This window comes from Syngnathus floridae, chromosome 11 (assembly GCF_059516105.1).
Source record: "Syngnathus floridae isolate MCC-2025c chromosome 11, RoL_Sflo_1.0, whole genome shotgun sequence".
Classification (NCBI taxonomy): domain Eukaryota; kingdom Metazoa; phylum Chordata; class Actinopteri; order Syngnathiformes; family Syngnathidae; genus Syngnathus; species Syngnathus floridae.
In genome coordinates this window covers 5,115,418-5,129,614 of record NC_142423.1, presented here as the reverse complement: position 1 = coordinate 5,129,614, position 14,197 = coordinate 5,115,418, and the positions used below count along the sequence as shown (strand labels likewise).

The 14,197-nt window shown below is 44.4% G+C and overlaps 1 protein-coding gene across 5 annotated transcripts in view; it reads left to right on the top strand.

Moving 5' to 3' along the window:
• magi1b (membrane associated guanylate kinase, WW and PDZ domain containing 1b) overlaps window positions 1-4,475 on the top strand; it is a 62,310-nt gene extending 57,835 nt beyond the window's left edge. For all 5 annotated transcript variants that reach the window (XM_088388991.1, XM_088388988.1, XM_088388987.1 and 2 more), the window contains one exon: window positions 2,552-4,475. In XM_088388991.1, coding sequence (XP_088245117.1) covers window positions 2,552-3,813 — 1,262 coding nt within the window. In that variant the 3' untranslated portion in view covers window positions 3,814-4,475. The remainder of the gene's footprint in view (window positions 1-2,551) is intronic.
• Window positions 4,476-14,197: the final 9,722 nt, after the last annotated feature.

The window sequence follows — 14,197 nt, the reverse complement described above, 5'->3', positions numbered from 1 at the left end:
GACGGTGGTGGGTTGAGGGGAAGAGAACTCAATCCGCCTCCCTGGGATCCTTCGCCCACCTCATGGGACAGCCCCTTCCCCCTCCTCCCAGGGAGTGACAGGGTTGGTGTTGTCTGGTGTCTTTCTGGTGGAGGTCACGCTTGCATTGCGCTTTGGGATTTGTTGTCGCCCGCCCTGCTGTCACCCACTTTCCATGTCATTCCACTGTCACCTTTCACCTTCAAGCAGAAACTCTCTGCTGGGACTTTACACATCGGTGGTGGGGTCTGTGACCAGACAAACTGTTTACAGGATTTCAATTAGCTTATGATGAAACATATGTTTTTTTGTGGTGGCTCCTCAGCAAACCCTAACTGAGCTTGAAGAGAAAGAAAAAACAACAACATACTTGCATCCCGTAATAAAATGGGAGTTACTCTTAAACACAGCTTTTGTCGGGACGTGTCACAATAAAATATTTATGATATTTATTGAAGGTGAATGTAAGCTACTGAACTAAGGATTCCAAGTGCAAGGCTAAAGAGCGAACCTCGCATCCATGCTTGACATGACTCTCACAAATTCCATCTTTTTGCACCCACTGTTAATATCATTGAAAAGCTGTGACGATAGGAACTCCACCCATCCACATTGAAAAGTAACTTACTCCCACTATATAGCGTTTTGTACAGAGATAAACAGATAGAGGCATTTTTACAAGTATTTTTGTTGTGTGTACAGAGCCATGAAGCAAAACCACGTATAAATGGATAAAAGTCTATTTCTGCATGAATCTGTCAACAGTGTAAATTGGATCTTTTCCTTTTGTCTATTTTCCATAATATTTATGGAAGTTTTTTTTTTTCAAATTGTTTGAGCAGTCTTGATTGATAGTCATGTTCAATGTACAGTTTGTTTTTTTTGTTTTTGTTGGCTTTCGCTACCTTTGCCTGTCTTGACATGTGATTTGATTTGCGCTACAAATGTGCTCGTCTTTCCGTGCACAACTATGGCATCATGTGACCTTGTATTTTTTTTTTTTATTTTGATATTTTTCATCGGCACAATCTTTGACAGCCTTGCTTTCTGTTGATTCCGTGTCAGTGATGTATAACTGCTTCATATGCTGTCGCTGTGGGTGTGTGCGAGTGTCACTTTTTTTGCAGAGGAGTGGCGTCTTTGCTGCTTGTATGTCCAAATATTTGCTTGTGGCTTTGTGTGTGTGTGTGTGTGTGTGTGCGTGTGTGTGTGTGTGTGTGTGTGTGTGTGTGTGTGTGTGTGTGTGTGTGTGTGTGTGTGTGTGTGTCTGTGTGTGGAGAGGGAGGGGGTTATGTGTGAACTTATTGGCGGGCCTTTTCTCTGTAAATTCTGGTATCCACTGAAGGGTTTGGGCAACTTCCTGGACTGTCTCTTTAAACTGAATGACTCAGTGGTGAAATAAAACATTTTTTTCCATTGAAAATCACTACCGACAATAATGCTCCTTTCTTTCAGTTTCTTCTGTTTTCCTTCAGAGTGATCTAAAACCACTTCTCTTTGTCTTTTATCTGTTTCTATCCTCCTTGGTGTGGTATTGCGCTGGGCTGTTGTCTTCCTTCAGGGGTGGTGGCTCCCCATCTCACTGCATGTTTGAGAAATGACAAGATGGGGGAGGCCTCTGTCCTCCAAAATCAAACCACGGTTTGTAACAGCGCTCCAGTGACCCCCCCCCCCACTTCCTGATATGTGTGCGTATGTGCTGTGGCATCACCTGCCTGTGCTCGAGCGCCATCCTCCATATTGCCAGCACGGCCGCCACGTTTTTTGATATGGTCACGCTGCACTCGAAGCCTTTTACGTCGGTGCCGAATACAGAAGTTTTACCTCCATACAATCAATAATATGTTTTGGGCAAAGGAAACCTGTTCTCACAAGAATTGTGAAGGATTTTATGTAAAAAGAAATTGACTGCAAGGAACTAGGCATGTTTGGGTTGCTGAAAAAAGTAATGTAAAATGTTGTGAATTATTAGCTCATTTATTTTAGCTCACTTTGCATGTTGTCAATACAGTGATGACATCTCAAAGGACGTCCTCCTTATTCTCGTGAGAACATGTTTTTGTACCTTGGACAGAGGTAACGGGTTAACCATGCCATCTCAATCATTAGGTTCTTGAAGTTGCGTTTTCAGACTTTCAACTTGCTTTGAATAGCGTCTTTGGTATCATGATAGTGCATGTCAGAGCATGGCTAATGGCTGAAGACAAGCTGAGTCATCAACAAGCAACAAACTGGTACTGGTGTCCACCAGTCGGCCATGTGAGTTTTCCGAGGTGACCCAAATAGACCCCCGAGCAGGTTTGTACTTACTAACGTTGGCTTCACAGATGTGCCGGTGCTTTTTGATTTGAACGTGTCAGCTGCTTTTCTATCCTTTCTGTCAAGCTGCCGCTTTGCCATTTAACAGCTCGCCATCCTTGCCGGTAACTTCATTCGAATGGCTTTCATTCAGCATGGTCGTCACGAGCTGTTGGTTGCAAGCATGTTTGACCATCCCGGTCCGGCCCGGTCTGAATGTCGCACTGTGTTGCAGACGGCACCCCAATCGACAGCAGCGCAGCCTCAGGGTTACAAAACGCTGCGGAAGTGAGCTCCGTGCCCTTCAATGAGCCGTCGGAGCAAAGCTACAACCCGGAACCCCAAAGCTCATCTCGGACCAAGAAGGAGACGACCCATCACTCATCGGGCACTGGCAAGCACCGTTCACGTCACCGCCGTCGCTCTCCTCATAAGAAAACCAGCACAGGTAAACACAAAAGGACAAAATCTCCCGGAAAGATCAATCTGTTGAAGAAGAAGAAGGATGGAAAGGGAAAATCCGAGCAGCGCCACCATTCCAGCGGGCGCCACCGCAGCCGCCACCGCTCTCCTGACAAGGGGTACAAACGCTCGCGCAGTGCAGAGAACGCCCTGGACGGCCGTCACGGGGGACACCGCCACGGGCGCTCCCCCGACAGGCACCACCATCGTCACCGCTCACCTCGACGCTCGCCTTACCGCTCACCTCGACGCTCGCCTTACCGCTCGCCTCGACGCTCACCGTACCGCTCTCCTCGACGCTCGCCGTACCGTTCACCTCCCCCCTACAAATCGCCCCAACGCTCTCGGCAGCTCTCCCCCAACAGACGCCAGGGTCGCTCCGCCGACCCCTACCGCAGATACGGCTCCCCGCAAGGAGCGAGGCAGCGCGGCAACGAGAAGCCCGCCGTCGTCGAGGCGGTACCGAAGGCGCCGTCGAGGTTTACTGAACCGAGCCTCACTTTTGAGGACAGCGTCCTGCGCGAGGCCCCCGCCCTGGTCCGTCTCAACAGGGTGGCCGGGGAGGAGCGTCCCTTTATGAACGACAGTCTCCTGACCAGAGCTTCCACCATGGAGAGAGCCTTCGGCGGGGACAGCCTGCTGAGGGACATTTCCCGCAACCAGAGAGACACCTTCGGGAACGGCTCCCTGCCCAGAGTACGCACGCCCGACTCCGACTTGGCTTACAACCGGTACAGCTCGCTCCTGAGGGGACGATCGCCCGAGAGGGCCAACAGGGACCGGGACAGAAACTACCCCAGCAGAGAATCTACCCCAGAACCGTACCGAACGCGCAGCCTCGGACGAGACATCTCCCCTATCCGAAGCCCCAGACGTGAAGACTCTGAGGACGAAGAGGATGACGACAACTTTGTGGCGGCTAAGGTGAGAGAGTACTACAGCGCGTTGGAAAGTGACAACAGTCGCTCCACCAGACCGCTGCTCCCGGAGCCCAAGAAGACCTACAAGGACAACCCCAGAGACCTGAGCATCTGATTGGACAGCAGCCACCCTATCATGGCCACTACACATAATTCACCTCAAGTGTCCGTGCCCATCAAGATGTTACAAAGTCAACCCTGGTTGTCTACACACACACTTGCACGCAGATTTGATAAATTGATGTAACAATATTCAGTTACAACCATAATGGTGGTTCCTCTTCTTTTTTTATTGTATTATTTCCCCCCTGTTTGATTTGGATTGATATTCTACATTTAGAATAATCCAGACTTTTCCATAAAATGTAAAACCATAAAAACAATGATGTGCCTAACAGTTCCATTAACAACCATTTGTTTGTTTTGATTTGATACTCGGCAGGTGTTTTGTGCTGCACATGATGAAAAAGGGAAAAAAGAAAAGTCTGTAGATTTCCACAAGGTTCCTATGGTGTGCATGTCTTTACTGGTCTCTCTCTCTCTCGTTCACTCTTGCTATCTTGCACCTTCTTTCAGTCTCTCTTTCTCTTTCTCTCCATTGCCACTGTTTTATATACATTTGACCAGACTATAGCACAAGCCTGCATTTATTTGTATATTTTTTGACAGTTTGCAGTATGTGTACATTCAGAGCTGATCATTTTAAATGAATGAAGGGGAAATTAAAAGTTAAACTATAATGATGGTGATGTTAAAATAAAATAATATATTCAACAATCTTTTTTTTCCTTTTCTTGTGTCTGTCCCAATTCAACCACCTTTTTGGTTCAAACCTTGTCTGAGAAGAGGAAATGATTTGCCCAAACAATTTCTATTTTTACTTCAAAAGGAAGCTATTTTTGCAGTGTGCCTATAAATGTTACCTCAAAAAAACATTTCGTATCAAATGGTATGATATCGGTAATTTTGTGGTGTGACGATTGCGTATCGACTCGGTGAACTCTGAGCTTTGTATTATTTGAGCCCCTTAAGACAAAGGAGAGGATGACGACGTTGTTAGACGTGTTTGGAGAGATGAAGTCTTTGAAGCAAAGAGCTTCCTTCCATCTTCATCAAACACCAGAGCTCTCGTGTGTGCCGACGGACTCAACATCTCCCCGCTCACTTTGGCCCCCCTGACCCTCTCCCTCTTCCATCCTCTCCAGAGCTTTGCTCAAATAATCACGCGTGCTCCGACTTCCGCAAAAGGTTGACCTCTTCACCTCTCATTTGTTTCACTCTCTCGAGACTTGTCAATAAATTAGTCCACAGACTGTAGCTAATTTAATGAATGATAATACTAAGCAACAGTTACCTTTTATGCGAATGGTTGTCGAATTGTTATGTAATACTGCACCCCATTTCTTTTTGTCCCTTGTTTAAAATGAAAAGACACGTCCGTGATTGCCATCCTCTCTCTGAGAAGCAGCCTGGCTCTTTTTCTGTGGTGCTTTGTTTCTCTTCATCTTCTCTAATCATGTGGCTCTGTCTCAGTGTTTGCCTCATTGTTATTCATCTTTATGGTGCAGAAATGAAACAGAACCCCCCCTCCTCCTCCTCCTCCTTTCATTTTGACACTTCAGCAAACCCATCTCAAATAAAATTAGAAGTTTTGAGACTTAATGCAACTGCAATTTTTGTGCCGTGGCGACTTGAATGAAGTTTATTAGTACCATGCACGCGCAAGCATCCATTTTTCCCTGCGGGCACAATCTGTGCGGGTCTTTTGAGAGGAAATGGCTGCCAAGATGATGAAAAGTTCAAACATAAACAGTTTTTTTCTGGCCTAGTTTGAAAGCACTTCTTTTGAACGATTGGATTATTTTAATTTTCTTTTATCGTAATGAATTTAATCTCAATATGGCAAGTGAAGGACATTTTGAATTGTGCAAATCGTTTCTTTCTATCTCTTTTCACACAACACACAAACACACAGAAGAGGAAGTGAGACCTAAATAATGGATGTAGGACTCCGACGCAAAAACACTCTCCTCCCTTCTCTTTAAATCTCTCCCTCCCTCTTGAGCAGAACATACTCTGCCCCTCCTCGTTATCAAATGCAGACACCTATTTTTTATTACTCCTTCGACCCCAGAGATGATTAACAACCAGAATCTGGTGACAATTTATCACCAGGGCATCTGGCAGGAGCCAGAAACTCTAATGAAATACTTGCTAGCAACAAAATTCCGACTCCGAAGAGGCGCCGGCCCGCCGGGTTAAGCTTTCATTTTCCTCTCGGCTCTGCTCCAGGTGCTCTCGCACCGACCTTGGAGACACTTGTGTTGCCATGGAAACGCCGATGCAGCAGGGTCGTTTTTCAGAGGGGCAGAGCAGAGTTGCAGATGTTCAAACGGGGACAGAGAGAGGAAAGCAAAAAAAAAAAAAAGAGGGCGTACGTGCTGGTGATGTTAAGGCTTCAAATCACGTTTGACCACCACCTTCATGCTGCAGTCACCACCAGAGAGGATTGAGGGCCAGGGGTCAAGTGTCAACAATACTAACAAACCACAATGATATAACAATATATACAGTAATATTTATGTATCAAGATTTAGATTCAACATGAAGTGGAATGCAGTTATTGTGGTTTTCTCATTCCTGTTCTGGATGGCAGAAGTGTGACCAGTGCGTGGTACGTGAGTGAGCTCCTTTAATTATTCTGTGTGCCCTCCTCGTGACCTGCAGAAATGTTCGGCAGTGGCGGGAATGGGAAGCCTTTTCCGCAGATGGATTGTGTCGTTTTGATAACATGTTGGTTGTTCCTCATCCAGATGCAGTAACGGCTGGCACATGAGCCACATGGGACTGGCACGTGTTATACAGCAGCCAATTGGTCCGAGGCAACATTAAATGATGGAGGGGGCCGTCAGTATCCTGCCTCCTATTGTTTCCATTGGTCAATAAAAATCATGTTGCAAAAGGAAGCATGCAGGAGGTGAGCGTTAATGAAAGTCAAGTTGTTGGAAATTGGCTTTGTTTAGTCTTGAAGGAAGTTTGTGCGCAAAGTGAAGAGCAGGCAGACACCTGACAACTGTAGAGGACTGTTTGGCGCCTTGAGAGATTAAAAGAAATGGAACAAAATTTCTGACATGCGTCAAGTGGTCGGAAACACAAAAGTGTTAACATTAGTTAAGTGTTTGTTGTATTCTGCTCCCCCGTGGCTCAGGGATCAACAATACGTTCTCTTGGACAATGTGTGGTAATTATTTTCAAGCACTCAAGTATAAAAAAAAATAGGGAGGGGACTGGCAATCCAGCTCAGCAGTCTTGCCTTTAAAGAAATTAGTCTTGTTTCTTTTTCGACATCCACAGATGTATTTTAAGCATTGACCCAGAAGTGCTTGAGAGGTTTATTCACCACAATGTACCCCCCCCCCCTTCTGTTGAAATATAGAACTGATCACTTGTCCAAAATGCATAACCTTAGCAGGGTCAGCTTCTTATCTTGGCTGCTCTTGGTATCTTCGACTCCCGAGTCAAAACGATGTTTTTTCAAAAGTGACTTGTGCTCTCTTAGAGAAGAAATAGCCTTTTTAAAAGCTGTCTTAGTGCAGCAGGCCAGTGAAATAGTAATAGCCAGAGGAAGGAATGAATGCTTGCAGAAATATCCGCTTCCTTTTTTTTTTTTTTTTCTGTGGCAATGTTGAATGATTCATTTCCAACCGGTCATGGTGTGTCCTTGGGAAGACCTGATCCCTCAACCGCCTGCAGCCATGTTTCACTAGGGAAATAAAAAAACACTGCATGGATAAATGTATTGAGACATTAACTGCTTCCTCTCTTCTGGGAAGACTTTCGAATGAGCCCATATTTTTGTCTTTATAATATTTTATGTGTGTAATCATAATGAAAAATCGATTGATGATGATTGACATTGATTTAATAGGTTTGACATGTTTAACCAAAGTCGAATAGAAAGTAGATAAGAAACAAGAGGGAAAACATACACACTGATTAGTTGTGTGTGTCAAATTCTGGGTGAGCATCAGTCGAACGTTAGGTTAGGAAGCAAACAGGCTTCTTTGTCAGCAGCGTTTCTTTTTTTAGACATGCAAGTGTCAAGTTAAATATTGATGCTCTGAAGTTGCTCAAAGGAGGCAAGGAAAGCAGACTGGCTGAGGCTTTTATTTTTTAACAACAAACGAGAACATTGACACTAAATATAGGGCAGTAAGTATATATTTTTTTCCAAAACGGATCAAAACAATTCCATTTTGTTACAGTGCAGTACAAGAGCTCCAATTTTGACGGAAAAAATTCCCAGTTAAATAATTTGAAATGTTTCTAATGTGTTGCCTCCCCCAGGTTGCAAAATGCCAAAATACAGCTTAAGGTGTAAATGTATATAAACTGCCCTTACATAAAAAAAGTCACCTTGAATAGCCGTGCTTGTAATCCAAGTTATCAGTAGTAAACAGCCCCTTGAAGGAATTTGCTTTTGACAAAGTTACGCCATTTTCCATCAGCTATCTGACAAGAATGTGGAGAAGGATTAAATATAGAGTAAAAATCAATATCACATTCACCTGAAGCCTTTATGCATGATGATACAGTACATGCCTGGAATGTTTTCTATTCATTGATATATATTTTTTATTTGAAAAGCAAAGATGTATTTGACACTATTAAAGAGTAGAAAATGGACACGGAATAAATGTGATCGAAGTGTTTGCTGAACAATTCATTAATTCTTGTTTTGTATTATTATTTATATATATAATTATGAATGTTTATTTGACCTCTGATGTGCCAACCAAAGTCACCGAAACATTTGACTTCCAGAAATATACCGTCTGTATACAGCATTCGGAAAGGCAGACTATTCGATGAAATCAGATCTATGCTTGAGTCATCCCTAGCAGCAGCGTCATGTCCCACAGTGCCGTCCAGTGGTGAGTCGTAGCCACGGCCCCCTCCCTTCCTCTCCCAGCCCTCAACTCCGCCGTGTGACAGAATGCAATGGCCTTGAAGCTGTGAGTCATCTCACTCTTTCCTCTGTCACACCTTATGTCACGTCCCAGTGATAAATCACAGCCAAGAGAGTGAGTGATGCTACTAAATGAGAAGCCAGAGTGTCAAATAAGGCCAAGGAGTCAGGATCAATATGCCAAATGATGGGAATGTGTGCAGTGGTCTGTCTGTGTGTTTGGGGGGGTCGTGCTCAGGGTCATTTCGGAATGATAGCCACTGGTTCCTTTGTTTAACATATTGATTGAGCTGTAGCTGATGTCACATTGTGGGCAGCGCAGGTCAGTGTGCTCAAGCTTTGTTTGAATGTACATAGCTGCCTTGAAACAAAAATCCTTTATCTATATGTATGACAAAGATTAACAGTAAAGTGAGCCCATATTGTCTTTTAGGAAGTTATTCCTAACTCATTAAAACATTTTCGACGTGAATACAGTAAGAATATTTCCCTGTCTTAGTAGTTTGAATATTCTGTAGCTGTGTTCGATAATTACGACATCTGCCTAGGAAGAACTACTTGTTCGTACAAAAGGACTGGAATATAACTGGAAGTGGGGCGGGACTGAGCGTAAATTGTGCGCAAGCTTCCTCAGTTGGGAACATTAGGAACTATCATACATGTGCAAGAACAGGAAGAACAACCGGTAGCATTTCCTGCTTTAGTTTGTGCCAAGAGTTGATTTGTAACTTTTCTTGAGCAATATAGCTAACCAAGCGCTGTAGTGAGTAGTAGGCGTGTGTGTGTGTGTTCCTTCCATGAATTCTTCACGGCATCCTCTTGAGAGGCACAGTGAGGAAGCATGTGAGGGAGAATGCGATCAAACTTTTGACTAAATAGCTAATGAAGGGTGTGAGCGCGTGGGTGTCTAAGTTGCCTCAGAGCGGAAAGGTGACCCCCATCCTGAGGAGGACAATGCAGAGCTCGTATGCGGGTGGAGACGATAGGTTGGGTTCGGATATTACCTAAAAAGGGTGGGGTGAAATGTGACACATTTTGCACTTCCACATGAATATTTCGCACCATTGTGTATGATGGATGGATGGATGGATGGATGGATGGATGGATGGATGGATGGATGGATGGATGGATGGATGGATGGATGGATGGATGGATGGATGGATGGATGGATGGATGGATGGATGGATGGATGGATGGATGGATGGATGGATGGATGGATGGATGGATGGATGGATGGATGGATGGATGGATGGATGGATGGATGGATTAGCAACAACCTCTCAAATGTCTCCTTTCTTCTCACCAGATTTCCTCTTTAGTATTCTTCCCTGATAGCAAATTATATTTGCAGTAGCCATGGCAATCTCCTTTTTTTCCTTTCAGACAATTGCACCGTGTTGCACCAGCAGTCACATTTTTTTGCATCACTGAGTTCTGCGAGGGTCAGTTGCCAACGTTAATTTCCTCAAATTTGTCCAGTTCAATCTGGTTCAATCACGGTGGTTGGGAATTGCCAGCCTAGGGGTCAAACTAGTTTGCATGTCACTGGGACAACAGTTTGGGTCACACAGTACGAACATGAAGTTAACCACACCAGTTCTGTGGGAAAATGGCATTGAGCGTGCTCTGCGACCCCTGTGGCGTGCTCCAGGGAGGGACCCCAGAGGACCCTCTGCAGAAAATAGTCCCTCTCATTTTGTTTGAAATTTGTACATGATTTAGGAGCGTATCACTTAGTGGCGTATGTTACGTGCCATTTTTCAGTTTTTAAGTCCAGTAAGTCTTGTTGCATGAGAGCATTGTGTCCTGTACACGAGGAGTCATAAAGCTCCCGAGAAACTCGCCAAACTCCCCATAGTGAATCGCATGTTGACAAAGTGCGCACAGGAGACTACGTGGGTGCGGGCTTTCCCGCTCGTGCTTCAATCTGCTGACGTGACCGACTTGCGGAGACGCTCAAGTGCGATGACGTCAGCCCAAGTGCACTCCGCGTATTGCTGTTGTTATGCTCAGTCGTTTTCAAATCAAATCAAGTCAAGTCACATGCGTGTAAAAACCAAAGCTCCCGTACTTGGTCGTATAACATGCATTAGCGTTCATTCTTGTACACACAGTCGTCTCCCCGGCGCTGACCCGCTATCTGACCTTTCTTTAGTAATGTCAGACAGAGGTCGTCAAAGGTTATCACAACGCACAGCTTAAGCCTTGACCGAATGGGCGCCCCCATCAGACTGAGAGTAGTCAAATAAGCCGTCCCAGGCTGAGTCAGCACCCCCACACACACACGCGCCTACATGGCTTGGACGAAGTCCCCCCCCTCCCTTGAGTACGAACAGACCCCTTACCTTCAGACTTAACTGTAATGTGATGTGTGTGCGTTTTTTGTGTGTTTTTGCTCCACAAGGCTTTTTCAGGTCACCTTTGACCTTGATGTCAGTCACTCCAGTGCAAAGGGCTTTTAGATGTAAGCCACAGTTTTGATGTTTGCCAGGAGACCTCAGATGTTTTGGAAACCCCCATCCGCCAACAAAAGTAGCTTACAGTATGCCACGCATAGCAGCGTGAAAAATAAAAGCTTGAGTTGAATTAACTTTGAGGCGTTGTTTTATTTTCTTGAATGACATGAAACGGAAATATGTCATTGGTCCATCGAAATATGCGTTTCATGTTGGTTTTTTTAATTCCTGTGAAACAAAAATAAAAACTAGACTATTTCTCCATTGGCGACTAGCTCACCTGAATAGTTTCTCGTCACACAATCTGCTTGAACTCCTTTTCAACCGACAAAGCTTTTTATCTGCCTCTCTGGTCCTCAGCCACGCCACCTGTTTCTTTTCTACCTCCCACCCCAGAAAAGATGTTTAGGAGATTTAATCAACGTGGAAGCTATATCTGATGGTGAGTAACCATCAGCTCATTTTTCTTTTTAAATCCTGGTTGATTTGTTTGTTGTATTGCCTGCTTTCCAGTGTCATTTTTCATGAGTGACCTAACAAAATGATTTTGTGTTTAGTGTTAAAATTTGCATAAGTGTTTTGCACCCGCTTCATCGCCCCACTCCATTAGAGGAACGTGTTGAGTGATGTGATGCAGACTCAAGGCGATGCTTTGTGAAGGCATTATTGTCCTGACGCTGTAAGCTAGGGGTGTCAAACTCATTTTTGTTGGCTAAAGGTTTTCCTCGTGGGCCTCTAATGACTTAAATAGAAAAGGATGGGCACTCATATTATCACCTAAAATATTCAACTTTGAAAGTGCAATTGTAACCAAAAAAAATGTTGCAATATCTCACTGTTATTAAAAGGGAAGACAATTTAAATTTGGGGTATTTTAACAAGAAACATTGAGTTGACACACGAGTTGCTATTGCGGGCCATATAAAATGATGTAGCGGGCCGGATCTGGCCCCCGGGCTTTGAGTTTGACCCCAGCCAACGTGAAGATGTCTGAGACTCTCTTCAAAACTTGGGCCTGCTGGCGGAGACAAAAAGCTTTGGCTTTCATTGGCTCCCGGCTGAGACACCATAGGCAGTAATTCTCCCCTGTCAGCCCCTGCTCATTACACCACTTACTGGGAAATCTCAGCACACAAATAAGACAATACCTTTGCGGAATGTAAAAGGAAAAAAAAAAATCAATAACAATACGCTGTGGGAATATTGCTTGAGGGCTGAAGGGGGGGGGGGGGTAGTGTGCTTCCTGCAAGTTTTGAATCCAGCTTCGGAAAGCCAAACAACCTCGTCTGTTTTATTTTGTTGTGTTTCGACAGCAATTGAACAAAAGTGTGACCTAAATAAGGCAAAGTTGCATGTTAAGTGGACAGTGGATGTAATAAGTCTTAAGCCACTTTATAATGACTTTGAAAAGTATTCTCAGTTCCTGAGAGCAATGGAGCGGGAAGACAATGGCTCAACTTTGTTGACTTGTCTTATCTGTCTCCATGCCTGTGTGTATTTTTCTGACTTTCCCCTCAATGCTTCATTTGCAGAACTTTGAAGCAAAATAGTGTGGAGTGAGCGATGATCTCTGATCTGTGTTCCCTTCGTCATCCTCCAGGTTTTATTCTCCAGCTGCTCTGTAAGTACAGCTCCTGTCTCTCCTCACACTTCAGAGGTTTATCGTGGCCCTCTTATCAGCCCGTTACTCTTTCTCCAGGAACACGTCTTCCTCCCGTTGTGTCTGACAAGTTGTCAACAGATGGGGAGAATAAAGTTAGGCTTGCATATAAGTGTGAGATCTGATGATTAAGCTTAAAATCACTTTCCGAGAGAAATGTTACTAAGCAGACTAGTCTATTAGTTTCAGAGCTGCCAGAGAAAGCACAGAATTCCTGGTGAGATGGATTCAAATGGATTCACTGCATGTTTGTCTTCTTGTGTTTACTGATCCACTGTCAATGCACATGTGTTTTCATGCCATTCATGTGTTGACCAAATGTTCTTTTGACGTTTCTGTAATGGCAGAAATACTACTCATCTTTGTTTGGTTAAAACCTTTAGTTTTGGGAAGTTTAAACACAACCTCTTAACTGTGAGGCCAACTTTCTACAAACCATAACCGAGAAAGTGTGTTTAAGGGACCCGAGAAGTGAAATCTGACATTTTCCTCAAATTTTCCTCCCAAATATGCCCAATATTAGTTATTTCCTTTCAATGTGTAGTTTCTCTCTCATTGTTGTGAAAGTTGCAAGACATCATAATCCTGACAGAATAGTGTCATTCGTTCCCAATGCCGGCCGTCACTTCCACATCGTCCTAAAAAATATATATGACACGTTGTCCCAGATGCCTCCCATCAGAAACAATGTGTCATGCTGTCATGTGTCGTCCGGATCACTTCCTGTTTTATTGTGAAACTGTCCTCTCGTTCCAGTCGGTGTGTCCTTCCCCTGTGCGTCTGGTCACGTGAAACCCTGATTCCAAGTGTGTGCACCTGCGTCAATGTCCAATTGTCTTCACCTGGGTTTCCATCCTGTGTCCATATAACCCGCGTCCTTCCTCGTATCCAGTGCCAGTGCGTCTTCCCTTGTTGAGAACACTAGCGACCACGAAACCCTCGAGTTCCACGTAGAAGCCTTGTCTGAACGTTTTTGATCACCGATGTTAATTTGGTTACATCGCTCCCTTGTTTTTGTATTTCCCTCGGTTCGAGGCGCTTTGATTTCCCCCTTTTTTCCCTCGGTTCGAGGCGCTTTGATTTCCCCTTTTTCTCCCTCGGTTCGAGGCGCCTTAGTTTCCCCTTTTTTCCCTCCTAGTGAGGCGTTTTTTGTTCGACCATCAGTGGAGACAATAAACATCTTTTTGAACCTTGGAATCTCTGCATTCGAGTCCTCTTCCTGCTCTGCGCCTGACACAATGCAAATGACACCCATCTATCAGATTTATTCTCTGCAGATACATAAGCAAGGTGAAATTTATCTTGCCTACTTTTAGCTCAAATTTGTAATGAAGAAATAAATAAGTGCAATATATCTTGCAAAAAAAAAAAAAAAGACACAGCCCGGTCAGCAACCAATCTGGCCCTGTAAGGC